The 26,742-nt window shown below is 41.5% G+C and overlaps 1 protein-coding gene across 1 annotated transcript; it reads left to right on the top strand.

The window, feature by feature from the left end:
- Positions 1–21,662: 21,662 nt before the first annotated feature.
- Positions 21,663–25,860, top strand: LOC149209062 (uncharacterized). Its single transcript, XM_089396277.1, has 5 exons — positions 21,663–22,310; positions 24,058–24,191; positions 24,443–24,590; positions 24,797–24,903; positions 25,560–25,860. The coding sequence occupies exons 1-5, from the start codon at positions 21,956–21,958 to the stop codon at positions 25,590–25,592; spliced, it is 777 nt and encodes a 258-aa protein (XP_089252403.1). The 5' UTR covers positions 21,663–21,955; the 3' UTR covers positions 25,593–25,860.
- Positions 25,861–26,742: the final 882 nt, after the last annotated feature.

Genomic DNA, 26,742 nt, shown 5'->3' with positions numbered 1-26,742 from the left:
GGGGAGTGAAAGATTGAGGACAAGGGCTTCATACTAAGAAACATTATTAGAGGCTTTAAAATTAAACCTAAAAACAAAGACCCTATGGATCTTATTTCATAATATTAACTATGATATATTTCCCAAGCTAAGGTAAGGGTTGGGCCTTTAAGATATCTTGAGACATCATAGATCCAAAAGTATAGCCAAGAGATTTTGAGCATATAAGGAGCTTGATCCTCATCGAAGGTATTCTCTAGCTACTAATTTAAAATCCTTATCTCTTACATCATTCTATTTTAAGGGGGATTCAATCACATGCTACATCAAATAGAGTTTTAATAAGTGTGCACCTTAATATTTATAATATAAAAAGGCTATGAAGAGTTTGATTGATAAATATCCCAAGAAACTCAAGTAGAATAGTTTCCCTTTAATCAAAACAATTCAAGTCTTCAAAGAAGAAAATTATCTCTTCCTTGGAAGAATATAGTCCCCCAAAGTTCTATTGAGACACGAAGCTACTGGAATACTTGGTTGCTAGCAATCCTTTGTTTGAAAATTGGACTATTAAAAAGATGAAACAAAATAAGAAAAGGATAGGAATTGTTCCTAGAATATGCTTGAGTCTAGTTTCTTGCAAGGCATACAACCCTAATCTATGGTTCCTTTGGGTATATCTTCAACCTCTAGTTTTCCTAGAATTCGATGAGATGTTGTTGCTTATGTGCTCCTTTATCGAACCTCTGTAGGGAAAAGGGACTTGGACATGATATATTGCACTAAATCCTCTCGAATAGTAGGTTATGTGATTTCCATTTGTTAATTCTATAGATCCATCATGTACAATTCTTTGGATTGGTTCATGCGAGGATGAAAAATCACACTTATCATTGAAGTTATTCTCTAATACCAAAGGTAATGTTGAGATCCCTTATTATGAATCTTTTGTCAATAATATTACAATTACAAAGTTTAATATATGCACTCAAACCACATTTTCTATCACCTTCATGTAGAAATTTTGAATAATATGACACTTATTCACAGAGATTATCCTCATTATACACTATTGCGGAATACATTCACAATGCATAACCTCCTCTACGTTGATCATCAATTTTGCGGAATTAAAAACAATGAAACATCAATCGCATGCACACATTAACACAGTTTGTAACCCAGGGAAAGCATACAGCTGAAAACCCCACACTATCTGTATATTATAATGATTGAGAAAATGTAACAATACATAGTACAATACTCCTCACAAGTACTCAGTACTATCTTCACCTGTTACACACAAACTAGCTCAGATCTGATGCCTCAAATCTCTTCCACTGTTTGCCTGCCTCCACTGCGCAATCTTGCATGAGAATAATGATGAATGACTGAAGCAAACTCGTATTTCCTTGGCTGAACCACGCAATCCTCATTGGCATTACTCAATCCCATTGATTGTGCAAGATCTCATGCACAACTATAGTCACAACTGATAGCAATCTCAACCTCTAACACTTGTCTCCACTGAACTGTCCATGCACTGAGTTAACTGATGTATTCTTTAGTTGCTTTATGAGTTAATAATTAGTTAATTAATTAATAATTAATTCACACAACTCATCACTAGTGTATTCTTTAGTTAGACTAAATACAACTAGTTCAACCAAGTCAAACTGAGCACAACTCCATCAACTCCTCAATCAACTCCACCAAAACTCAACCACTTGAGTTCTAACTGAAGTCCACCATGCAATAGCTCAACTGACTCATACGAAAAGTGTATTTCCTTCTGACAGCTGCATGTGCCACATCTGTAGCTCAAACTGAAGTGCTCCAAGAGGATAAGATAACGTTTATAGTCCAAATATTATTATGAGCTAATAATATTCGACTGTTCTATTTTTAGCCTGGCAGTCTAAAAATAGAAACCGCCCATATGTTTAAAAATAGAAGTCCATCTGTTTTTACCAACATGACCAATCATCCACAAATAGCATCCTACAACTCATAGACCATGATCCATATGTCTAAAAATAGACATAGTCTAAAAATAGACTTTGCGCCAAAAATAACCTGCGAGCCCACTTAGTGAAGGTGACTTCTTTCCACTAAGCTCCATCATCTTGTTGCATTCTCAACACTCCCTCTCAATAAGATATAGATTATCAGCAACCCCTATCCTGCCTCGGTGGTATTCGAATTTGCTCCTGGTGAGCACCTTCGTCAAGATATCAGCATCCTGATCCTCCGTCGGAATGTATGAAAGTAACATGATTCTCCGCTGCACACAATCTCTGATATGATGGTACCTGATGTCAAAGTGCTTAGATCTATCATGAAATAATGGATTAGCCGAGAGTTTAATTCAACTCTGGTTATCACAATAAATCACTGTAGGCTCCAAGTATGAACCGAACAACCCGACTAGGATCTTCCTCATCCATATAGCCTCGCATGCAGCCAAACTTGCTGCCATATACTCAGCCTCTGCTGAACTGAGTGCCACGGATCTCTGCTTCCTGCTGTACCAAGAAACTGTTGTCGACCCGATACTGAAGACCCCTCCAGATGTGCTCTTTCTGTCTGTTGGGCTCCCTGCCCAATCTGCATCCGTGAAGCCACATAGCTTCACCTCATCCTCCTGTCTGTACCACAATCCATATCCTGATGTGCCTCTGAGATAACGCAATACATGTTTGCCTGCCTTCCAGAAGAGCTTGGTTGGCTTAACCATAGCTTGTGAAAGCTGGTTAATAGCATAGCATATATCGGGCCGTGTATTGACCAAATACATAAGCGACCCCACCAACTGTCGATAAACAGTGGCATCCACTACCTTCGCTGAAGTAGCATCCTCCTTCCTCCAACCTCTAGGAAGAGGAGTATCAACAGGCTTGCAGCCATGCATGTTGAACTTCTCCAGTATCTCCCGAGCATACTTACCCTGAGAAACAAATAGTCCATCACTGCGCTGCCAAATTTCCAATCCCAGGAAATAATGAAGGAGGCCCAAGTCCTTCATCTCAAACTCCTTAGCAAGATCATCCTTGCATGAAAGTATCAACAGCTCATCACCTGTCAAAATCAAATCATCTACATAAAGTACAATGATAAGCAACTTACCCTCCACCACAATCTGGTATAGGTTAGGATCCGCCTCACTCTTGGAGAATCCAAGTCCGGTGAAATAACTGTCTATCTGTGTGTACCAAGCACGTGGTGCTTGTTTCAACCCATACAACGCTCTCTTGGTCCTGCACACATGCGACTCGCTGCTGAAGATATCGAAACCTTCGGGCTGCTCTATGTACACCTCCTCCTCAATGACTCCATTGAGGAACGCAATCTTCACATCCATATGATGAATGTGCCACCCCATCTGCGCTGAGAGAGCAAGAATCGTCCTTATGGAAGAATACCTTGCGACAGGTGCAAAGGTCTCCTCATAATCGATCCCCTCTATCTGTGATAAGCCTCAGGAAACAAATCTTGCCTTGTACTTCTCCACACTCCTGTCAGCTACTTGCTTCACTTTGTAGATCCATCGCGAACCCACCACTGATTTCCCTTCCGGTCTTGGGACAATCTCCCATGCACTGTTTTTGACAATCAAATCATACTCTTCCACCATGGCATCTACCCATGCGGGATCCTCCACAGCTTCCTCGAAAGAGGATGGCTCAGTCACAACACATTTGCTCACAAGATCCATGTATCCAGCGTACCGATCAGGTGACTGTCTCTGTCTACGTTGAGCTGTAGGTGGTCCTACAACCTTCTCTTCATCTTGAGCCAGTCGCTCAGCTTCTTTAATGCGCTTTCGCCCTCTAATGGTTGGCGCTGCTTGAGTGGTCTCTTCCACTCCATGAATGATCCAGGTGGATATTGGTGGCCACCTGCCAAGTCCACCTGGACCCCCACCATTGTCTTTCTCAGCATTTTCAGTTTCCTTAATTGTAGCACAACTTACTATTTTTAGCAGTTTTTCGGGTCCTGAACTTCCGGCGCTGTTTTGAGGCCCTAAACGACGTTTTTTGGGGAATCCGGGGGCAACACGGGTCCATCGAATGGACCAGTGTTGCCCGTTCCAACAATGATAGTGCTCGAATAGATATTTCTAATGAGCTATTGTACGCGTCAAACGGAGATCATATGCCAAAGTTACGACCCTGGGAAGTTGATGTACCAACTTACCCCCAAACGGGGCCCACAGTTTGGCGTTTCATCTCCTAGGGTTAGGTTTTGGAATGCTAAGGGTTTTCCATTGTTTCTCAACAATAAATAGGCCTTCGAGCCTCATTGTAACACAGTTCAGAGGCATGTAGCCATCACATCTCTTCTCAGAGATAAGCTACCATCGCCCTAGCTAGTTTATTTCCATTTCTGGTTGTAAGTATACTTCAGTATTTTCCATTAATGAAATGAAGTATTATTTCCGCTGCATCTTTGTGTATATGGTTATCTCTGTAATTTGTTGCGTTCCTGTTTAAATCCGGATCAGTGGTATCAGAGCGGTCTGCTTTTTCTTTGTTTTTCTTTGCATGTCCCCAACAAGGTCGGGATATAAGGAGTTAGGGCTTGAACTGGTTGAACCTTTGCAAGACCAGCCTCGCAAATCCCGACGGCCTCCCATGGCGGATGAGAAGAAAGACGAGGGGGCAGGAGATCCCATCAAAATCTTGCTCGAAGAAGCCCTCGAGCGACAACGGAACGCGATTATGGACAGCTTTTCCCAGATCCTTCAGCGGCTACCCAGAAGCAACGCATCGGCTTCCAGCAGCTACTCTGGAAACGCCACACCCTTTAAGGTACAAGTTAATTTTGAAATCCCCATATTCGAGGGTCAGATAGACGCAGATGCCGTAGATAAATGGTTAAATATGCTAGAGGGTTATTTTTCTATTCATGAATTTTCGAGTCGGGAAAAGATTGTTTTTGCTCTCCTCAAAGCAGCCCCCCACGTCAAGGACTGGTGGGAAACCTACTGCGAGCAGAAGGATGAAAGTACTGGCTCACTATTTTCAGCCGCACCCACCTGGGATTCGTTCCGGGATGCCATCAAGGAGCAGTACTACCCTGTCGGGAGCTATGAGGATGAATACATAAAGTGGACCACGCTGCGGCAGGGAAGGGACCAAGACGTGCCGGAGTTCACCAATCTTTTCCATACCCTTTGCACAAAGTTGGGTATCAAGGATTCAGAGCAACATTTGATACTCAAATACTGTGGCTGCTTGCACAAGTACATCCAGGAAGAAATACAATTCCTAAACATCCCCTCGCTCGGCGCAGCGTACCGGTATGCCGTCAAGGTCGAGCAGAAGTTTAAACAAAAGAAGCGAGACTTTGGATCTGCGAATCCAAAGCAGGGGAAAGGTGCCCCTAAACCACAGAACAAAGGACAAAGCCAAGGCGGGACAGTCCAAGACAACCAGCCGAAGCTGCAAGCAAAGAACAGCGCCGCGAAGCCGAGAAAGGACACTGGAAAATGGTGCGAGTTCCATAAGAGCTCCACTCACAACACAAGTGAGTGTCGGGCCAAGCAGTCACTGGTGGCCGAGCTAAAGGTTTCAGAATCAGATGCATGTTCCGACTCTGAGTCAGAACCCGATAAGGGGTATGAAAAAGGGAAGCAGATCATTGATGCGGACCCCAGCGCCACTGTTGCTACCGCAAAGATCCAGAAAAATGAACCCGAAGATCCAGAGGAGGAGGAGCGTCTCTTCCACTCCCAGATGTGGGTAAAGGGCTCCCTGATACAGTTCATTGTTGATAGCGGGAGTCAAAAGAACCTCATTTCGGCAGAGGTCGTGAAGCGGTTGGGCTTACCGACCACAGCACATCCACAACCATACACCATTGGGTGGCTTCACCAAGGACGAGATCTTCGCGTGAGCCAGCAGTGTCGCCTTCCATACAACATCAAGCCCTTCACGGATGAGGTATTGTGTGACATTGCTCCCCTTGAAGTTTGTGATGTATTACTAGGACAACCATACTTGTGGAAGCGACATGCTGTGTATGAATCAAGGCCCCGTGCTGTTATTATTACATTGGGAAATAAGTTGTTCAGGATACCAGAGGTAGCACCACCTGCCGCCCTCTCTCTGATTACTGCAAAACAATGCAGTAAGATCATTTCCAAAACTAGGAAATTTGTTTTCCTGATGATACGCCCTCAAGGAAAGAAGAAGACAGTGGCCGCAGCCTCCAAACAGGGCCCCTCTGCACGACAACTACAGATGGACGAGATGGTGGAGGAGTACGAGGACATCTTCACCTCCCCGGCAGGGGTTCCTCTGCACTGTCAAGTCAAGAACTCCATCGATCTGACCCCAGGTGTTATAGACATTTTTGTGCCTTACAGCATGAAGCATGAAATGTCAATAATCTAAGGGATCCAAAGTCCCTAAACATGATGTTCCTACCCCTAGAGGAACAAGGTCAGCAAACCACAGCTCTGAATATCAGTTCTCCACCTGAAAGCACTCAAAAACAAGCAATTCTGGAATCAATTCAACTGCTCCACTAAGCAACTGCGCTGAAAGTCAAGTGCTCCATGGTGTACCTGCGTTGAATGTCAAAATCAATGAAGGCCACCTGCGCTGAGCGAGATTGGACAAGTGGCACAGTGAGTCATTGCTCAGGAATCTTCCAAAATGACACTTGGATCAGGGAATTCGCCTTGTGATGAGTAAGAGGCTCTGTTTCTCCAAGTGGAAGCAAGATCCTCCAAGTGGACTCAAGAACTGAAGATTAACTGAAGAGAGAGAGGACACAAGGCAGCTACACATCAGTTGCAAGCTCACTCATCCTTTCTCAATTCATCTATATATGGAGCTCTCTCCTATGAGCTCTAGAGGCTGGAATTTTGTGCAAGCAAAGAAATGTTGTTGGTTTCATCATAGAACTATTGGGTGATTGCTCGAAGGAGGTGAAGAGGAGATTTCTCTCTGTTGGGAGGTGTTGCTGGATTGGGCCTTCTATGGTTGTAACACTCTCAGAACTTTACTTCTTCCATTAATAAAAGCTGTTGAGGTTCTTCTATATGCATTCGTTTCAATGATGTATTGTTATGATTGTGTATTTGATTTATTCTAATCCTTGAATCAATTATGAATGTATGCTTCTTGTAGTTTCCCTCTCTTGCCATTTTGCAGGATCTCATTGTAGCTGGGCCAGTGAAAGAGCAAGGAGCTGGGAGCAAGCAGCAAGGAGAGAAGATTGGATCAACCATTAAGCGCAAGACATCGGTTAGTGGATCCCTTTCTCCCCTTTTACTTTCATAAAGAAGAAAATCTTAAATAGCTTTGTTTTCAGTTGTTGCTGAGGTACTATCACCCTTAGAGTGGGATAGGGTCATCCGAGTCGGATACTTTTCCCTACAACAAATTGGCGACTCCACTGGGGATCGTATCTTGTTTGTTGTTTGTGGTTTTTGCTATTCATTTCCTAAACACAGGGAGTACCGAATCGAAAAGCATTTGAATCTTTCAAATGCGAAGTAGAGGGCAGCTACTCTAGCTCAGTTTCTGGGCATGTTTATGATTTGAAGAGCTGATCCACAAGGACTCTTATAAGCTCTTAGTGATAGCTTTTCATCCTCCTTGTCATCCCTTAGTGTGTACTTGACTGATAGCTTCTGATTTGGCCAAAAACTGTGAATTTTTGAGAAATCTGTGACCCGGAAACTGAGAAAACGCAAGTCTCGTTTTCCAGTGCAGGCTGTACACAGGCTACCTGCTTTGCAACGCAGGTCCCGAAGGGGCTACCTGCGCTGAAGGTCAAACAGGCAGTGTACTACCTGCGCTGATCCAGTTTTGCCTAGTGCTACTGGGGTTTCCTCCTGTTTCTTGACCTGTTTTCACTATTGTTTTTGCAGCCAGTTACCAGTCCATGTACCTATCTGAAACCAACTTTCTTTACCATTATTCCGCCTCGGTTATATAAAGAAACTGTACTTGTTCTTTTTGTATTTCTTACATCATTTACAGTTTCCCATAACGGAAAGTGAACTAGTCTTGCTGTGGCCTCTTAGATCTAAACCTGTGATAGGTGTTTTGCTGATCTCAAGAGTTAGTTTGTTTGCTGTTCATAGCTGATTGGTCTTTTTCTTTCGTAATATGGTTTGATTTCATATATTTCTAGTGTCGAAACAAGTAAATCTTAAGGTGTCTTTTGATTTTGGACAAGCTTGTTTGCTTTCACTTGAAATTGAATTCAAAGTTATATAACAGCTTTCTTTCTGTAATACATCAACATTAAGGAAGAGAAAAGAAATACTTGCATTGTGCATTTTGCATTTGAAAGTTTGCATGCTGATTTAGGAAAAATTGCATTAGTGTGTGCTCTATGATCTGTGTGAAAAGATATGTCTTTCTTTTCCCTCAGTAGTTAAGATTTTCATCAGTCAAAAAGATTTGAAAAAGCTTGCTTCTCATCTTAGGCTGCATTTAGGAATTTGTCATATACATCTCGTGGTGAACCTTGAAAGGCAGACTTTAAAAAGATCAACTTAAAATATACTGAATGAACCTAACAACGCTTTGAAACATAACGCAAACACATAGAGGTCTAAGCTAGAGACGTGTTCCAGCGTCGTTAAACGTAGTGACTGTCGATCTCGAAGAAGGTGGGTGATTCCTCCTGAGAGTCGGTGGCACTAATACGGATTTGTGCTCCCACGTACCGTCGAGTATATATTGAGAGACCCCTATAGGCATATATCTTTTATCCTTAGGAAGCTGTGTCGGTCGCCCTACTGATCGCAATGCAATGAACACAGCATTCACGAAGATTGACCACCCGTACCGTAAAACGTATTCTGTGGTTTTGCGAAAGGTTTGGCACACCCTCTGCCTAGATCTCCAGAGCAGTTTCTTTTGGCCTTTTTCAAACTCTATAACTGAAAAAGTCCAACCGAGCATTTGTCACTTCGGGCTTGTTAATACATCGAAGGAGACTAGAGTCATCTTTAGCTTTTTCTCGACTCTTAAAACATGAAAAATCAAAGTTGTGTCTAAAAGCGTCTAATAAAATTCATTCAAATCGGAAACACAAATTTCCCCTTTATATTTTGGTTGATCGAGTAATCCGCAATCGTGGAAGAAAGTCAATTGAATATCCGTCGTTCGCGGAGGCTTGCGAATCAACCGTCTTTGTCTCCGGAATCGAAAACAGTACGGGCAAAGCGAACTCGTCGAACCAGTTCAAAATATCCTTTAAAAGTTAGAACAAGTGTTCCAACAACATCTGAGATTCTGGTTACTCCAAACATTTCTGGAAACCCTGCCTCTATAGAAGAAGTTCAACCGCCACAGAAGGACAGTAATACTGATCCAAGTCTGGGGGCAAATACTTGTATAACTGAACCAGTTCCATCTGTAACCGGTCCAGAGAGTTTTGTTCCTCAAACATCTATCGCTGTCGATACAACCCCTTCTTCGGCACCAGAAATCTTTTACGGACCTGACGGTCTTCCTCTTCCACCTGGTCTGATTGCGATAGAGGAAATTATAGAGGAACCGCAAGCAACTACTCCAACTCATTTTGGAGTGGGGGTCACTCTATTTCCTGCTACAGCAGAAGTTTGTCCATCACCAGTGGAAGTTCCTGTAGAATCACTAGGCAATCAATTGGATAGACTCAAAATGTCTGAACAACCGTCGACATCTAGGACTGTGTCAAATGACACAGCGACGGCAGAATTACCTGCTGCAAATCCAACAATGTTCGCCGGCATACCATCTGTCCCAACTAGCTCTCAACCGCTAGAAGGAGTCCACCAAGGGACTATCTCGACAGTATGGTCTGTTCCTGTTTGTTCCTCCGGAGTAATATCTGGTAACTCTTATGGTGAGACTCAACAAATTGACCCCTTTGGAGGTCAATTTAGGCCATCCAGTCCTCCAGGACAATCAATTGCCTTGAGTTCTGGATTACCACCGTATGGGGGGCAGTATGCCCTTTCATTACCCCCTCCGGGAGGGTACCCATACGGGAGTTCTCAACCTTATTCAGGTTATGGTGGAATTGCAACAAGTAGTTGGGTACCTATGCTATCCCAGCAATCAAGAGTTGTATATTCTATGCAACAGTGTGTACCTGTGACGAACATCCCAACTACACCGGCTATTGTAACCGTGTCGCAAGTTCAAACGAAGCCTGTTGTATGTCAACCTCAGATTTCTCAGGTTCTCATGCAACAGCCCCTTGACCCTGCGACCCAACCACAATCGCCTACTGGTGGGGCGATGCAAGTACAATCAGGTACAATTACCCCACATCTTGGTCCAATGGTTAATGTAGCACAACAGCCCATGGTCTCACAACCGTGGCTAGTGCAGTACCAACAACCACAATTCCAACAAGTGTACCAAGGTTCTGAACAGCAAATCTTTGCGAACAGTGGACAACCATATATCCAAAATGGTCAAAATCAACCACTTTATAGTGGTCAAGTCCACCAACCGTATCAGTCATACCAGCATCAACTCCATTATGCTGGTATGCAAAGACCAACTGTTCAGGCGATTCCATCGTATCCTGGTTACGCTTCGCCTAACCTGAATCAACAGTTACCATTCGTGGCAAATTTAGAGTTACCTGATCTACATCGGTTAACCAACGATCCAATTGCTTACGCCCCATGGTGGCCAGCGATTCCGCACAAACTTCCATTCGACATTCCTAAATTCAATGGAAATCCGGGTGAAGATCCGTCGAATCACGTGATGACATTTCATCTATGGTGTTCATCGAACACCTTAAATGACGATTCGATAAGGCTTCGCCTCTTTCAGAGGACATTGACAGGTCCAGCGGCAAAATGGTATATAGAATTGCCAAGAGCTTCGTTCGACAATTTAGCTCCCTCGCCACGACATTCTTAACCCACTTTCAATTACCAATAAGGTATGAAACGGGGACAGAGATATTGACCAACTTCAAACAGACAACCGCAACTCATATATCAGACCATATACATGAGTGGCGACGTCGACGAAGAATGGTTAAAACATACGTTCCTGATCAGCTTTTAGCTGAGTGGTTTATAAAGTCATTACTTCCGGCCATAACGGAAGATGTGGCGAAGGGGGGGGTCGTAACAGAAGAGCAGGTTATTGCTCGTGCGCAATATTTGGACTTAGTATATACTCAGTCCGGCACGCTCTATGACAAAATACCAGACGCCCCTAGACCAGAGTTTTCAATTCCTCCTCCTCCTAAATCGAATAGTGACTCTCATGCCGGCGATGGCGTGATTGGCACGGCAAACTCGAATCCGAGAAAGGCCAATCAAAAGAAGGCCCGTAAGGATTCGAATCAAAATGCGCATGAAGAAATTCTTGCTTCGGAAGTAAATTCCGTATCAACAGATAAAGGCAAAGAAACCAATCAACCAGGAAGCAAGAAGAATCAAAACCAAAGGAAGAAGAAGAAACAAGGAGAGACATCTCCTCGAAGAACTTCTCCTGGAAAGGGGAAACCATCTTTTGGGTGTCGGATATGTGAAGAGGATCACTGGACGAACGAATGTCCATACAAAGCTGAGTTTAAAAGATTCATAAAGAATTCACAAACCCCAGCTGTGTTAACTGACCCGTTTCCCAATCCAAGTCAAAATTTGGTTGATAGTGGAAATGCTTCTCCATCGCAAGTTATGATGTTGTCAAGTTCTAAGCACCATGATGATGCTTTGATTTCAACGTTAAACAAAACTACGGGAATTCACAGTTATTGAATGGCGAGGGAAAAGGTCGATCAGGCAGTTCGACGACAACTTCAACAGAAGTTATGCCGCTATTCAATACAAGAAGCATTCCAACGATCCATGGAAGCGACCATCCTCTCCAAAATATCGGAGTAATTTTCCTAAAAGGCCCTACTTTAATGGGTACTTTTGCCCCACCACCACCAAGTAATCTGGCGGAAATGGGCGCAGTGGAATATGAAGCCTTCTATTTCTAATGGATCTAAAGCATCGAGGATAGTTCCTATCTCAGGTCAACCTCGTTTAAAAAATGAAATAAAGAGTAAAGAGGATAGTTCTTTTACTATGTCAACCTCATTTAAAAAATGAAACGCCTCCCCTAGAGCCTAGGAGGCATACGCCTCGTTTGCATTATTATGCTGGGGGCATGCAAAAGATTCGAGCAATTTTAGCAATGTTCATGCTCGTTAAAAAATAAACGCAAGATTCGAGCAGTTTTAGCAATGTTCATGCTCGTTAAAAAATAAACGCAAAATTCGAGCAGTTTTGGTAGTTCATGCTCGTTAAAAAATAAACATAAGTTTGAGCAGTGTTCAAGCTCGTTAAAAAACGAACCCATCTCGGTAAATAACCTTGGTAAATGTAACCTTTGACAGCCATATAAAAGCCTTGGTCGTGTTTGTGCACCGTCACCTCCATCCGTTCATTTGGCCAATCGTTCATCTCCATATGTTTGTTTACCCATTTTAAGGAACAGCTGCGAAGAGTGATTTCACTAAGCCATCCTTGTGACACTGCCGTGATTGGAATATTCCAACCTGTACCTGGAATCTGCTGCCCTGTTCATCACTCGTTCCTCAAAAGACGAGTCTTCTTTGAGCTCTTTTCACTGACTCGTAAAATATGAAAAGTTTGCTGAGTTTTGGCCTTCCAGCTCGTTAAAGTGACTGGAAGAGCTATCCCTCCTCTAGATTTTAATCTTTTTTGGATTTGAGGGATTATTGCACAAAAAGATCGAGCGCTTGTTTTATTTGGCTCGTTAAAAGTACCGAAAACTCATCCCTTCTATATTGTTTTATACTTTTTCGGACTTAAGGGATTAGATGACGAAAAAGGAATTTTGGAGTTGACTTTCTGTACCTTTTCAGACTCTCTAAAAATGAAAAGGACCGAGTTATCTTTGTCATTAGACTCGTTAAATGATTAAATAGCGACAAACTTGTCTTTAGACGAGAACGAGTTTCCCTATCGCTAGGCTCGTTAAAACATAGCGATGGGCTTGCCCGAAGGGCAGGTTATAGAACAAGCATATGTTATCGTCCTCAAGCTTGACAAAAATAAAGAGGTACTGGTCAGAAATGACTGGGGAAAAATTGGGAGAACCTCAAAGCTTTAATGGTAGCAAGTCGCTCTTGAACATGACACTTTGTCCTCCGTATCACATCGGGTTGGGTTGTTTCATTCACCGATCTCATCACCATGGTCTTCGCCAAACCATCCACATTTGGGGTAATTCTACCGATCCATCACATCAGTGTCGTTATATGTTCAAGAGATGTTGTTCTGCAAGAGTCAACCGTGTCCTATCCACTGCCATACATTATCCTTCATCCATTCATGACCGCCACCCTGAATCATATATCACAGTTTGTTTTCACCTCATCACAATCATTAGCTCTGTTCCGTGTCACTGATGTGGGATTCATTAAGGCCCTCCTTTGACGGATCGCTCCTTGTCGACATCAGCTCATTATCCAAGGAGTTGATCTAGGAACAACTCCTTCAGTACTTTGAAGCTTGCATGCCTCAATGGCAAGTTTCTCACTTCCGGCGATAGGTATACATCAATGACCTTCGACCAGAAGATTTTGCATGGTGGTCGACGCCAAGTCCTTTATTCCCACCATGTGAATTGTACTGCCGTACCTTGAGGGTCATCATCCTTATCGGTGATTCCTCTCGCGCTTGTTAACGGTTTACATCATTGACCGGTAATCAAGCGATGTCTTTCCATGTTCGACTTCAGGAAATTCTCACATGGATCGACTTGTACATCGAGTGAAGATCGGAAGAGATTGAAGACCCCGGATCTAGTTTCATCCATCCGGGCTGCGATATATATTCGAGATATAAAGACATTTGATATGTACATCATTGCAGCAGATGATCATCCTTCTCAAATGATGATAATTTCAGCAGAGAATTATCAGTCTACCATCAGACGATCGTCTGTTCTATGTACCAAAATGAATTTATAAAGCTGAGCATGGGAATGCCCGCCTCAGCTAGATCGTGAAAACAGAATGAAAAATAATGTATTGTATTGTATCTTATTACAGGACACCTCTCAGCGATTGAATGAACTTCGGATCCTCCTGATAAAGCATTTCACCCGATAAACGACCTCATACTTTAGGGGGCATCTGTTATAGAAATTTTTGTGCCTTACAGCATGAAGCATGAAATGTCAATAATCTAAGGGATCCAAAGTCCCTAAACATGATGTTCCTACCCCTAGAGGAACAAGGTCAGCAAACCCACAGCTCTGAATATCAGTTCTCCACCTGAAAGCACTCAAAAACAAGCAATTCTGGAATCAATTCAACTGCTCCACTAAGCAACTGCGCTGAATGTCAAGTGCTCTATGGTGTACCTGCGTTGAATGTCAAAATCAATGAAGGCCACCTGCGCTGAGCGAGATTGGACAAGTGGCACAGTGAGTCATTGCTCAGGAATCTTCCAAAATGACACTTGGATCATGGAATTCGCCTTGTGATGAGTAAGAGGCTCTGTTTCTCCAAGTGGAAGCAAGATCCTCCAAGTGGACTCAAGAACTAAAGATTAACTGAAGAGAGAGAGGACACAAGGCAGCTACACATCAGTTGCAAGCTCACTCATCCTTTCTCAATTCATCTATATATGGAGCTCTCTCCTATGAGCTCTAGAGGCTGGAATTTTGTGCAAGCAAAGAAATGCTGTTGGTTTCATCATAGAATTATTGGGTGATTGCTTGAAGGAGGTGAAGAGGAGATTTCTCTCTGCTGGGAGGTGTTGCTGGATTGGGCCTTCTATGGTTGTAACACTCTCAGAACTTTACTTCTTCCATTAATAAAAGATGTTGAGGTTCTTCTATATGCATTCGTTTCAATGATGTATTGTTATGATTGTGTATTTGATTTATTCTAATCCTTGAATCAATTATGAATGTATGCTTCTTGTAGTTTCCCTCTCTTGCCATTTTGCAGGATCTCATTGTAGCTGGGCCAGTGAAAGACACATCCGACATTGCAGAACAACTCCAACCCACAGAATTAAATCCAGATTGCATGGAACAAGCTGCAACTGATCGGATCATGGACACACAGATCAAGAACACTCGCCAACAGAATATTCAACTGTATCGAGTTGTCAAAGCAGGCCAACTCCTTCAGCAGGGCAAGTGGCTCACCAGGGAACAGGTTCAGCAGAAGTTTCCTCATCTCATGGAGGAGCTCAACGCAATGGGGACCATTGCTTCCTAAGGGGGGAGGAATGATCCAGGTGGATATTGGTGGCCACCTACCAAGTCCACCTGGACCCCCACCATTGTCTTTCTCAGCATTTTCAGTTTCCTTAATTGTAGCACAACTTACTATTTTTAGCAGTTTTTCGGGTCCTGAACTTCCGGAGCCGTTTTGAGGCCCTAAACGACGTTTTTTGGGGAATCCGGGGGCAACACGGGTCCATGGAATGGACCGGTGTTACCCGTTCCAATAATGATAGTGCTCGAATAGATCTTTCTAATGAGCTATTGTACACGTCAAACGGAGATCATATGCCAAAGTTACGACCCCGGGAAGTTGATGTACCAACTTACCCCCAAACGGGGCCCACAGTTTGGCGTTTCATCTCCTAGGGTTAGGTTTTGGAATGTTAAGGGTTTTCCATTGTTTCTCAACAATAAATTGGCCTTCGAGCCTCATTGTAACACAATTCAGAGGCATGTAGCCATCACATCTCTTCTCAGAGATAAGCTACCATCGCCCTAGCTAGTTTATTTCCATTTCTGGTTGTAAGCATATTTCAGTATTTTCCATTAATGAAATGAAGTATTATTTCCGCTGCATCTTTGTGTATATGGTTATCTCTGTAATTTGTTGCGTTCCTATTTAAATCCGGATCAATGAACTTCGTCCTGTGGCTGATCCGCTCATCCTTAGGAACTAATAGCTCCTCATCTGCATGCAAGTGTGGCTCCCTCTCAAGCGAACACTTCATGGCTTTCTCCTCCTGAAATTTGATATCCCGTGGCACAACAGTCTTGCCATTGTCTGGCAAATACACACGATAGTTGTGGGGCATATCAGTGTACCCCACAAATATCCCAACCTCTACGGTCGGCTCCAGCTTCTTCCTGGCATCCTTCATCACATGCATGTAAACGTTAGAACCAAAAATCCTCAAATGAGAAATATCAGGCCTCTTACCAGAATAAGCCTCCTCGGGTGTACTCATGCCAAGTATCCTGTGAGGACAACGGTTCTGCACATATACTGCAGTATTGCATGCTTCCGCCCACAAGTGAAGGGGTAGGCCCTGATCATGCAACATCGCCCGTGCAGCACCCACGATTGTTCTGTTCTTCCGCTCAGCAACCTCGTTCTGTTGTGGGTTATGGGGAGCTATGAGCTCTCTTCTAATGCCTTCTGCACTGCAGAAATCCTTGAACTCGCCAGAGATGAATTCACCACCATTTTCGCTCCTAAGAGCCTTCACCTTCTTCCCTGACTCCTTCTCGACCAGTGCTTTGAACTCACAGAACTTTGAGTATCTCTCGCTCTTCTTCTGCATGAAGAAGATCCAACACTTTCGAGAGAAATCATCAACAAAGATCACATAATACCTGTGCTTTGCTGTTGAAGTTACTGAGAAAGGTCCACACACGTCTGTGTGAATTCTCTCAAGGATCGTCGTGGCACGACTATCCTTCTCGTGAAAGGTGGCTTTTACAAATTTTCCCAAAGTACACCCCTTGCACTGATCTGTCTGTGCAAGAGTGCCTTTAGGAAGCCCAGTAGTAATCTGCTGCAGTATCTTCAAGGCTCCATGGTGAAGGTGACCCAATCTCCTGTGCCACAACTCGCCATCATCCCGGCTCGCAGCCATCTACATGCAACTGATAAAGGTTCCTGACTCGAACCCCTATCTTCCGGGTTTCTCCAGCTGTCTTACTGCATAGGAAAGCCTTTCCCTCGCTAAAAACAACATCATATCCCTTGTCTTCTAACATCGCCACAGAGATAAGATTCTTCTTCAATCCTGGAACATGCATCACTTCCTTCAATACGAAGGGTTTACCAGACTCCCTCTCAAAGGAAATGGTACCGATATTGGTCGCACTGTATCTACCATCATCGCCCATCTCGATGTGCACTCCAAGGTCTTTCTTCTCCAGATCAGAAAACAAATCTCGATCTCCTGTCATGTGAAAAGACGCACCATTGTCCAAGAACCATACCGATCCCATCACACTTGTTACCAAGCATGCGATCAATGAAAAATCAAGCTCAAACTGCGAGGCTAAGTCCTCTCCTGCTGCAGATCCAGCAGCTTGCTTATTTTTCTTCTTCTGCAGACAATTTGTGGCATAATGTCCGTGTTGGTGACAGTGAAAGCACTTCACCTTGGACATGTCCTGCTTCTTACCTTTCGCACCGGAATGAGAAGCTTTCTTGTTCTTCCCCTTCTTTGCTTTGGCAACCAAAGCACAATTTTCTTCATCAGTTGCCTTTGATGAAGATTTGTCCCTGGTATTCCGCCTGATCTCCTCCTGCACAAGATTTGACCAAAGTCTCTCCCATCCTAGCAATTTCTCCCGTCCATTGACAGAGTCCTGATAGGAATGCCAACTCTTCGGAAGACCAAGGAGAGCCAAGCTCACCAAGTCCTCATCATCGACAGTCACCCCCACACTTCCCAGCTCATCCCTGCATTGAGTGAACTTCGTGAGATACTTGGGCATACTGTCACCTTTCTCACACTTAACGTTTCTGAATTTATCCTTGAGCGCCAACTTCCTCTGGTCACTCTTACTTTGGAATAGATCTGTCAATGCTTTCCACATCAAGTATGGCGAAGCCTTTCCATGCAGGCTGGACAAAATGTGATCCTTCACGCCCTCCAACAGAATCCTTCGACACTTTGCTGTCTTCTTTTGCCAAGCATCAACTTGAGCAGTGTCAGTAGGCTTTGGGACCTCAGCCTCTATGAACTCCTTCAGCCCATTGTCATCTAACACCGCCTCCATCCCGTCTTTCCATGCAATATAATTCGAGCTGCCTTCAAGGGCATACTCCAATCGCAATCCGTTGAAATACATTTCAACTTTGACACCAAGAAAACACTGCTGCAAATTCGAATTCCACCGCTCAAAACTCAACCGCTTCTGATCTAAAATTCGTGAGAACAAAGTATTTCTCGTACAGAGATCGACTGTATGGGCATTCACCAGATATCTCACCTTCCAAAAGAAGGATGAATCCGGAGGCTACCTGGCCCAATTACAGACTCTGCCTGAAGAAATAAAATGTAAACACTTTCTGAATAATAGATCTGATGATCAACAACGCTGATACCATGTAGAAATTTTGAATATTATGACACTTATTCACAGAGATTATCTCGATTATACACTATTGCGGAATACATGCACAATACATAACCTCCTCTACGTTGATCATCAATTTTGCGGAATTAAAAACAATGAAACATCAATCGCATGCACACATTAACACAGTATGTAATCCAGCAAAAGCATACAGCTGAAAACCCCACACTATCTGTATATTATAATGATTGAGAACATGTAACAATACATAGTACAATACTCCTCACAAGTACTCAGTACTATCTCCACCTGTTACACACAAACTAGCTCAGATCTGATGCCTCAAATCTCCTCCACTGTTTGCCTGCCTCCACTGCGCAATCCTGCATGAGAATAATGATGAATGGCTGAAGCAAACTCGTATTTCCTTGGCTGAACCACGCAATCCTCATTGGCATTACTCAATCCCATTGATTGTGCAAGATCTCATGCACAACTATAGTCACAACTGATAGCAATCTCAACCTCTAACACCTGTCTCCACTAAACTGTCCATGCACTGAGTTAACTGATGTATTCTTTAGTTGCTTTATGAGTTAATAATTAGTGAATTAATTAATAATTAATTCACACAACTCATCACTAGTGTATTCTTTAGTTAGACTAAATACAACTAGTTCAACCAAGTCAAACTGAACACAACTCCATCAACTCCTCAATCAACTCCACCAAAACTCAACCACTTGAGTTCTAACTGAAGTCTACCATGTAATAGCTCAACTGACTCATAAGAAAAACGTATTTCCTTCTGACAACTGCATGTGCCACATCTATAGATCAAACTGAAGTGCTCCAAGAGGATAAGATAATGTTTATAGTCCAAATATTATTATGAGCTAATAATATTCGACTATTCTATTTTTAGCCTGACAGTCTAAAAATAGAAACCGCCCATATGTCTAAAAATAGAAATCCATCTATTTTTACCAACATGACCAATCATCCACAAATAGCATCCTGCAACTCATAGACCATGATCCATATGTCTAAAAATAGACTTTGCGCCAAAAATAACCTGCGGGCCCACTTAGTGAAGGCGACTTCTTTCCACTAAGCTCCATCATCTTGTTGCATTCTCAACACTTCAAGTGTATGAACTCACTCCAATTTGAATTAATGTTAACTGGAGGTCATTTCATTATTGAATAAAATCATGTGGTTTTGATTCTTAAATCGATTTTACCATGATATGATTAATAATGACACTCCCATGATGATCTCCATAATGTCTCTTCATCAGTTAACATTTGTGACCAACACTTCATGCACTAAATTGGTGAGCAAATCAACATTGTTCCTAAGGGATTGTTTATTGAGATGATCTACTAATCTATCATTAATGACATGCACTCAATCCTTCCATCTCACTCCTCAAATGGAGGTTCTAACTAGTTTTTCATGGAATTTAACACCCTTTGATTTCTCCACAAGCCCATGCCCACATTCATCAAATATATTTACTATGAAGTGTTAATATGGGAGATTGGGCCCCATGCATTTCAATGCATAGTGAACTTGTAGCTTGGGCTTGGTTCCTCCAAATGGGCTTGGCTTAGACATTAACATTTGTGGCTTGATTTGAGATTGAGACATAGTTGATGATGTGGTAGGGTAAGTTTCGTTTTTTTAATCAAGAGAATTAGTAGACCTACCACCATGGGATCAAGTCAGTGGTACTACCACTATACTCATGAGCCTAGTGCAACTGCCCACAAGCCTCACTAGATAGGTAAACCAAGTTTCAAAACCTACCACCATGGGATCAAGTCAGTGGTACTACCACTATACTCATGAGCCTAGTGCAACTACCCACAAGCCTCACTAGATAGGTAAACCAAGTTTCAAAACCTGGGCAGAGCCACTATATTGGTTGACAATCTCCTTCCGATGTGGGATGTCCACCGTTTAACCTAGACCAATAGGCTTGGTAGGGTAAGGTTATATGTGTGTAAATATGGAGATAAATGCACCAATCCCTAGTTTTATTAAGTGTGAGATATAAAAGGCCAACAACATGATAAAAGGTAAAATTCATTAATTTTTACTTTGAAAGATATTCAAAGTGATAAAAGGTGACATAGGGCTTGGGTATGTGAAAATATAATAATGTGGAGCCCTAAGATTTTGATGAAGAGTTAAATTATGACACTGAAGGTTTTGATGAAGAGTTTCCTTTTTTCTTTTAATCAGGGGAATTAGTAGACATGCCACTTGTCACTGAGGAGACATGGGATCAAGTCAATGGGACTGCCAGTACACTCCTGAGCCTGACACAACAACCCACAAGCCTTGCTAGACAGGTAAACCAAGTTTTGAACCAGAGCGGGGTCCCTATATTGGTTGACAAACACGTTCTAGTGGAGGATGTGCATCATTCGGCCTAGCCCAATGGGGTTGGCAGGGTAAGGTCATATGTGTGTAAATATGGAGATAAATGCACCAAGCCCTAATTTTTATTAAGTGTGAGATATAAAAGGCCAAGAACATGATAAAATGTGAAATTCATGAATTTTGACTTTGAAAGGTATTCAAAGTGATAAAAGGTGACTTAAGGCTTCCGTATGTGAAAATATAATAACATTGAGCCGAATGATTTTGATGAAGAGTTAAATTATGATGGTGAAGATGAAACATGACCTGGTTCTCTCACCTACACTATGACTGAGGCCTTTTTCCATAGTACTCTAGGAGCTACAATAATGTCTTAGGTGATGTGATTTAAGTTTGATTTTCAACTAGACTTGGACAAGGTTATGGTGATGCAAACTATGGCCAAGGGAATAAGTGATTCAATGTGAAAGATGAGGCCAAGGGTCAAATAAAAGTTATTATTATTATTTGTAAGAAGTTGTGATAAAATCTCACAACCATGCCCTCCTTTTTAAAATCAGGGTCCCTCTTGCTAAGTCATAAATTCCTGATATATTTGGCTTATAAGATTTTGAATATACTCTTTGTGTTATAGTGGCAACTACTAAGTTTGATCCTAAACCTGGCAAAAATTACTTCAACAAATTACCAATTCACCATAGTAAATAAAAAATATATTTATAAAAAACTGTGAAACAAAAATTAAAACCTAATACAAAGAATTGTGGAAAAAAGTTAAAACCTAATACCAAGAAAATAAAACATAAAGATTATTTCATTTCGGAGTAGTCTCCCTGGGCGGAGGAATGGCCCGTTTTCCGGCACCGGCCGGAAAATCGTCCGGCTCCGGCCGCCGACAATCCCTCCGCCACCCTCCTCTCGCTCCGCCACCACCCTCCCTCGCCGCCACCCTTCCCTGGCCATTCTGACAGAACCTGACAATGGATCCGGCGCAGCTGTAAATCCTGACATCCCCTGACAATGGATCCGGCGCAGCTCGAGTGTCGGGAACGGAGAGTCTCGCGCGCTCCAATTCGAATTGAGGAAGTGCAAAATCCCGCGGTTGCTCCCTCACTCACCTTCCTCCCCAGAGCTCTGCCAGAGCTCCCGCGGTTGAACCAATTTTCCATTTTCCAGATTTTTCATGATACAGGACACCTTGGCTCTCTAACGAACGAACCCGCCCAAATCAATCGGGTAATAATCAATCAGGCGTGTTCCACGTTGACTAATTTTACAGCCTAATGGCAATCGAGGCAGCAGGGATTAGTTACAGGATACCCTGCCTCATCTCGTCCAGAGGCAACCCAACACAGAACAACAGGATTCCCAATGTGTTTTCTGTAATTTGCAAGGTGGGTGTTCAGAATCCCCAATGGGGTTTACAAAATGGCAACAGCGTCTGCATCTCCAATTCCAAGCTTTTCAGATCTCTACTGCATACATATCCCAAGAGGAAGAGGAGCACCAGGAGAAACGTTGCAATAGTAGCAGAATCGGTGGCCAATGTGAACAGGGGTACTTCTGGCTCAGAGTGGTGGGACAATCTCAGAGGAGCGGCTAGTCCTCGCTCTAGCGATATCGTTTGGCCAGCAACAGGTGTTTTTAATCCTTTTATTTGTCAAATTCATCTATAGATTGCATTTAAAGTAGAAATTCTCAGATCTCCATTGCTGGCACTCCATTGATCATCTGGGTATGTGTCCCCTTACTGTTGCCATCACTTATTTGAATTGGTTTTATGTAGAATTTCAATTCCAGTAGTTGGATTCATGTGATAGTTTTAACTTTGGAATCTGATATTGAAGTTTAACTGATAAATGCTTAATTATGGTCTCTTTTTTATGTTTCATTTTTGCTATTTACTATTAATAACTGTTATTTAACAAAACATTTTCCCTGCAATTTTGTTTTACTTTGCTCCCAGCTTCTCTTTCCTTGAGTGTTTCCATAACTACATTGTTGATTCCTATCAAACCAATTTCTCAAATGCCAGCCTAACTGTGACAAAGGACTTTCTTACTTCTTATTTTGACTTTAAGTTGGCAAAGCCCAGGGCTCAAAATTTGTTCTCTCTTTTGCTTGGCAGTTCCCTACAAGCCCTTTTAGAATTTTTGATGATTATAGTTTTAACATTTGTATTTTCGTCTGTAGCAACCCTGGTGACATGGGGAATGTTTCAATTCACCCTTTTCAAAAGGGTTCAAATGTTAGAATTATGCCTTGTTCATAGAGGACCGACAATTAAGCAGGAGGTAGATAGCCTGATCAAGAAACCCATTTTCAATGATGAAAGTGCAAAATGTCTGTCAAACCTTATGGGAAAGGAAATGGTGATGTAACCATGTTGTTGGAGGAAATTACAAAAGGGTTGAGCTTCATGAACATGATAAAGACAAGGGCAATTCATAATTGGCGCTACTCTTGTTCTGGCTAGTTGAATAATCGCTGTTTGTTTTAGATTCTAGGATCATGTTAGCTAGGTGAAAACTTCCATGTTCTACTCACTATGTCGTGACCTGCTATCTGATTCTCAAAGTATCAAGTATATGGATGGTAATATAAGCCCATAATATCAAGTATAGCCAAAAAATTTGCCTGTATGGCAAGTATAAATAAAATATTCTATAGGAGGAGCATTGCTCCCTTCAACCTTGTAAAATATTGTATAGGAGGAGCATTGCTCCCAAATTAAAGGGGTTACACTTCAAGAGATTATAGAGAAAGTTTCCAAATACTAAGACTAAGAATTGTGACACTGTGCTAAATTATTTTTCATGTTTTATATCTCTGCTAGTTTACTGGTGCTCATGTAGCCCGGTCTTTTGTGATGCTGCACTTAATAACATTAATTATTATATTAGGTTAGGATCACTATAAACTGGACAGAACGCACTTTCAATTTTAGAACCAAGTATCGACTCATGGATGAGGCAAATTGGATTAAAGCAAATTAAAGCTTATTTACATACAATAATTCAAATTAAGATGTTTGCTTTGCACTTGACAGAATAGAGGCAAAATCTGATAAAAAAGACTAGCCACTCCCTGTATTCATTGTCACTTAAGTAATGTTTTACAGATTCAGTACGAAGCACAGACATCACTCTAGGAAAAAGCAGGAATTAGTTCATAAGGTGATTTAAGTTGATGTCTTGCATTGGTAAGCTTCCTTAAATTTTTCCTGAATAGGAGGTCATCTTGAAATTCAAAGAGATGATATCTGGTCTCTTGTGACTCAAAGAAGGCTCATTGTCCAGGTCAATCAGTATTGTCAAAGTTGTGCTTTTCTCTTGGGGCCTAAAATCTAGTAGATTGGCTCAGCTTATTCCATTGATATGTGCAGGGGCATTTGTAGCAATGTCAATCATGGAACTCATAGATATTATGATTGCACCCAAAGGGCTGAAATTGACAATTGCTCCCTTTGGTGCTGTTTGTGCTGTGTTGTTTACTGCTCCAACCTCACCGGCAGCACAGGTAGGCTTTAAACATTTATGATCCATTTTTCTATTTTGAGCAATATCTCAAAGAAAGTAGAAATCACAATTCCAAGAGTGATCTGGTTAAACTCAGACTTAAACACCAGATCTAAAAGTACTGTAAACATACTGAATTGCTCATGTAAAATCAGTACTATATTAAACCGTCTAATACAAGAAATAGACAATCAGGCCTCTTTTTGAGCATTTTGTAAATTTGACAACTTTGATTTTGAACTTCATATGCAGAAATACAATATGTTCGTTTCTCATATTGGCTGTGCAGCACTTGGAGTGATTGCATTAGCTGTTTTTGGCCCAGGTTGGGTTGCCCGCAGTGTTGCCCTAGCTGCATCTGTGGCATTCATGATATATTTCGGTTCTTTCCATCCTCCTGGTGTGTTTCCATTCATTTATCCCATTCTTGGAAACTGTATCTATACAATATTACATTACTTGGAATCAATTTCACTTAAACCTGTTGTTGCATTTTCAATCAAATTCGCTTCAATTTGTTGTAATTTCAATTTGATGTTGGGCCTGTGACACAAAGTTGATTTTATATCTTTATAAAATATCTAAATTTTGGAGCATTGTTTGCAGCTGCTGGACTGCCTATACTTTTCATTGATGGACCAAAGTTTCAACACCTGCAATGGTGGTACTCCATATTTCCTGGAGCAGCAGGCTGCATTCTATTATGTTTGATGGTAAGTCTTGCCCTATCTTGAATGATTTCCTTGACTCTATATCAATAGTGATGCTCGTGTTGTTTCTACACCAGTGTAGATTCATCTTAACTCAGGATCTATTAAGCATTAAGAGCAATAAAAAAGAAACCAAGGTGCAAATTTCTCCATGCTTAAAGAACCAGAGTTGTTAAGATGTACTTATAAGTTATAACAATCTATAACTTGGAGTCTCCAAATAATCCCTGCTTTGTTTGAAAGCTGTTTTCACAAAAATGATGTCCACACATAGATTTCTAATGTTTCAAACTAATATATTATTGTCAAACTGACGTATTATTTATTTCTGTAAATTAATGTTTCAAAAGAAAAGCATGGAACTATTGTCTTCTTGATTAGTTGCAGGTTGTAGACCTTTTTTGGTAAGTGTTGTGGGCTTCTAAAAAGTATGGAAGTAGAACTTACTGCATTGAATGAATTCTTTCCATCTACAACAGGATGTTTCACTACCAAACTGCATGCAAATCATTAGATTTATCTTTTCCCAACTGTATTAAGGACTCCAAAGTCACTACTTGGATAGCATCTTGAGCCTTAGAATCTTCTGGTTAAGAGCTCTTAAATATCTTAATTTGAAATGTTTCTCTAAACTATACTGATTTGGTTTTGTGCTGCAGCAAGAGCTGGTGACTTTTTTGAAAAGAAATTAAGAATGGAATCCCATGGTTTATGGGGTTGTCTATGAAGCATTTGGTTTGGATCCTCTCTCAAGGAATCCAACAATTCTTTTGCAATAATTCTTGTCATATCCTGATGAAGGTTCAAGGTTGAGCAACCTTGTGTTCATTTTTAACCTCGGGATATTAAAATTGAAGTTATAGTGTAAGGTACAAATATTTCTTTGCATTGAGTGGTTTTTCTCTTCTGATCCACTGACAACAGGGGACACAATTTGGTATATTTCGTTGAATATAGGTTTGCTAAATATTGGTGTTGATCCTACTATTGGAATTTGTTCTTATCTTCTTCTATTCTTACCTCGAGTATTTATTGTTTTTGTGCAAGTGTAGCAGTTTAAGACATTTTACTATCTTTTTTTTTGTATTCTTCTGCAAATTATTTCCATTAATAAGATAAGATATTACATTGATGACATTTCATATTCCATGCTCCAAAAATACTACCCTGGAAGGCAAAAATTACTTCAACAAATTACCAATTCACCATAGTAAATAAAAAATATATTTATAAAAAACTGTGAAACAAAAATTAAAACCTAATAGAAAAAAGTTAAAACCTAATACCAAAGAAAATAAAACATAAAGATTATTTCAAGAACACACTAGCTCTAAGTCAGGGAAACATGATGTTATAAATGAATAAACAAAGATAAATTGTCAGGTCAGAAATTAATTTGATATGTCCTTGACCATAACCCTAAACTTGAACAACCATTCAACACTTTCCCCACTCACCACTTAAATATTTATTAAATTGTCATGTCAGAAGTTAATTAGATAGTTATTAAACAACCATTCACCACTTTCTCCGTTCCTTACATTGCACCGCTTTTCAGCCCATGTGACATTGTAACTTACATTCCACATTCTCAACGAAAATAAAAAGTAGCGAAGAAAAACATGGAGGTCATCGCCACGGAAGCGATAACACGGTTTCCACTTCATTTCCTCTTTCCACTTCATTTCCTCCAACCATTCTGCTCGTTGATCTCGTAATTATTTTCCACTTCATTTTATCCGAGAATTTCAATTACTACGCTTTTATTATTTTCTGCCTCATTTCTTGCGACGATCCCTTTTAATTATTTTCCTTTTTACGTCCTCGGATAATCCCACTGCC

Source organism: Pinus tabuliformis, chromosome 1_2 (assembly GCF_031772625.1).
Source record: "Pinus tabuliformis cultivar Carrire ecotype Pingquan chromosome 1_2, CPIR1, whole genome shotgun sequence".
Lineage (NCBI taxonomy): Eukaryota > Viridiplantae > Streptophyta > Pinopsida > Pinales > Pinaceae > Pinus > Pinus tabuliformis.
This window is presented reverse-complemented; position numbering and strand designations above follow the sequence as displayed.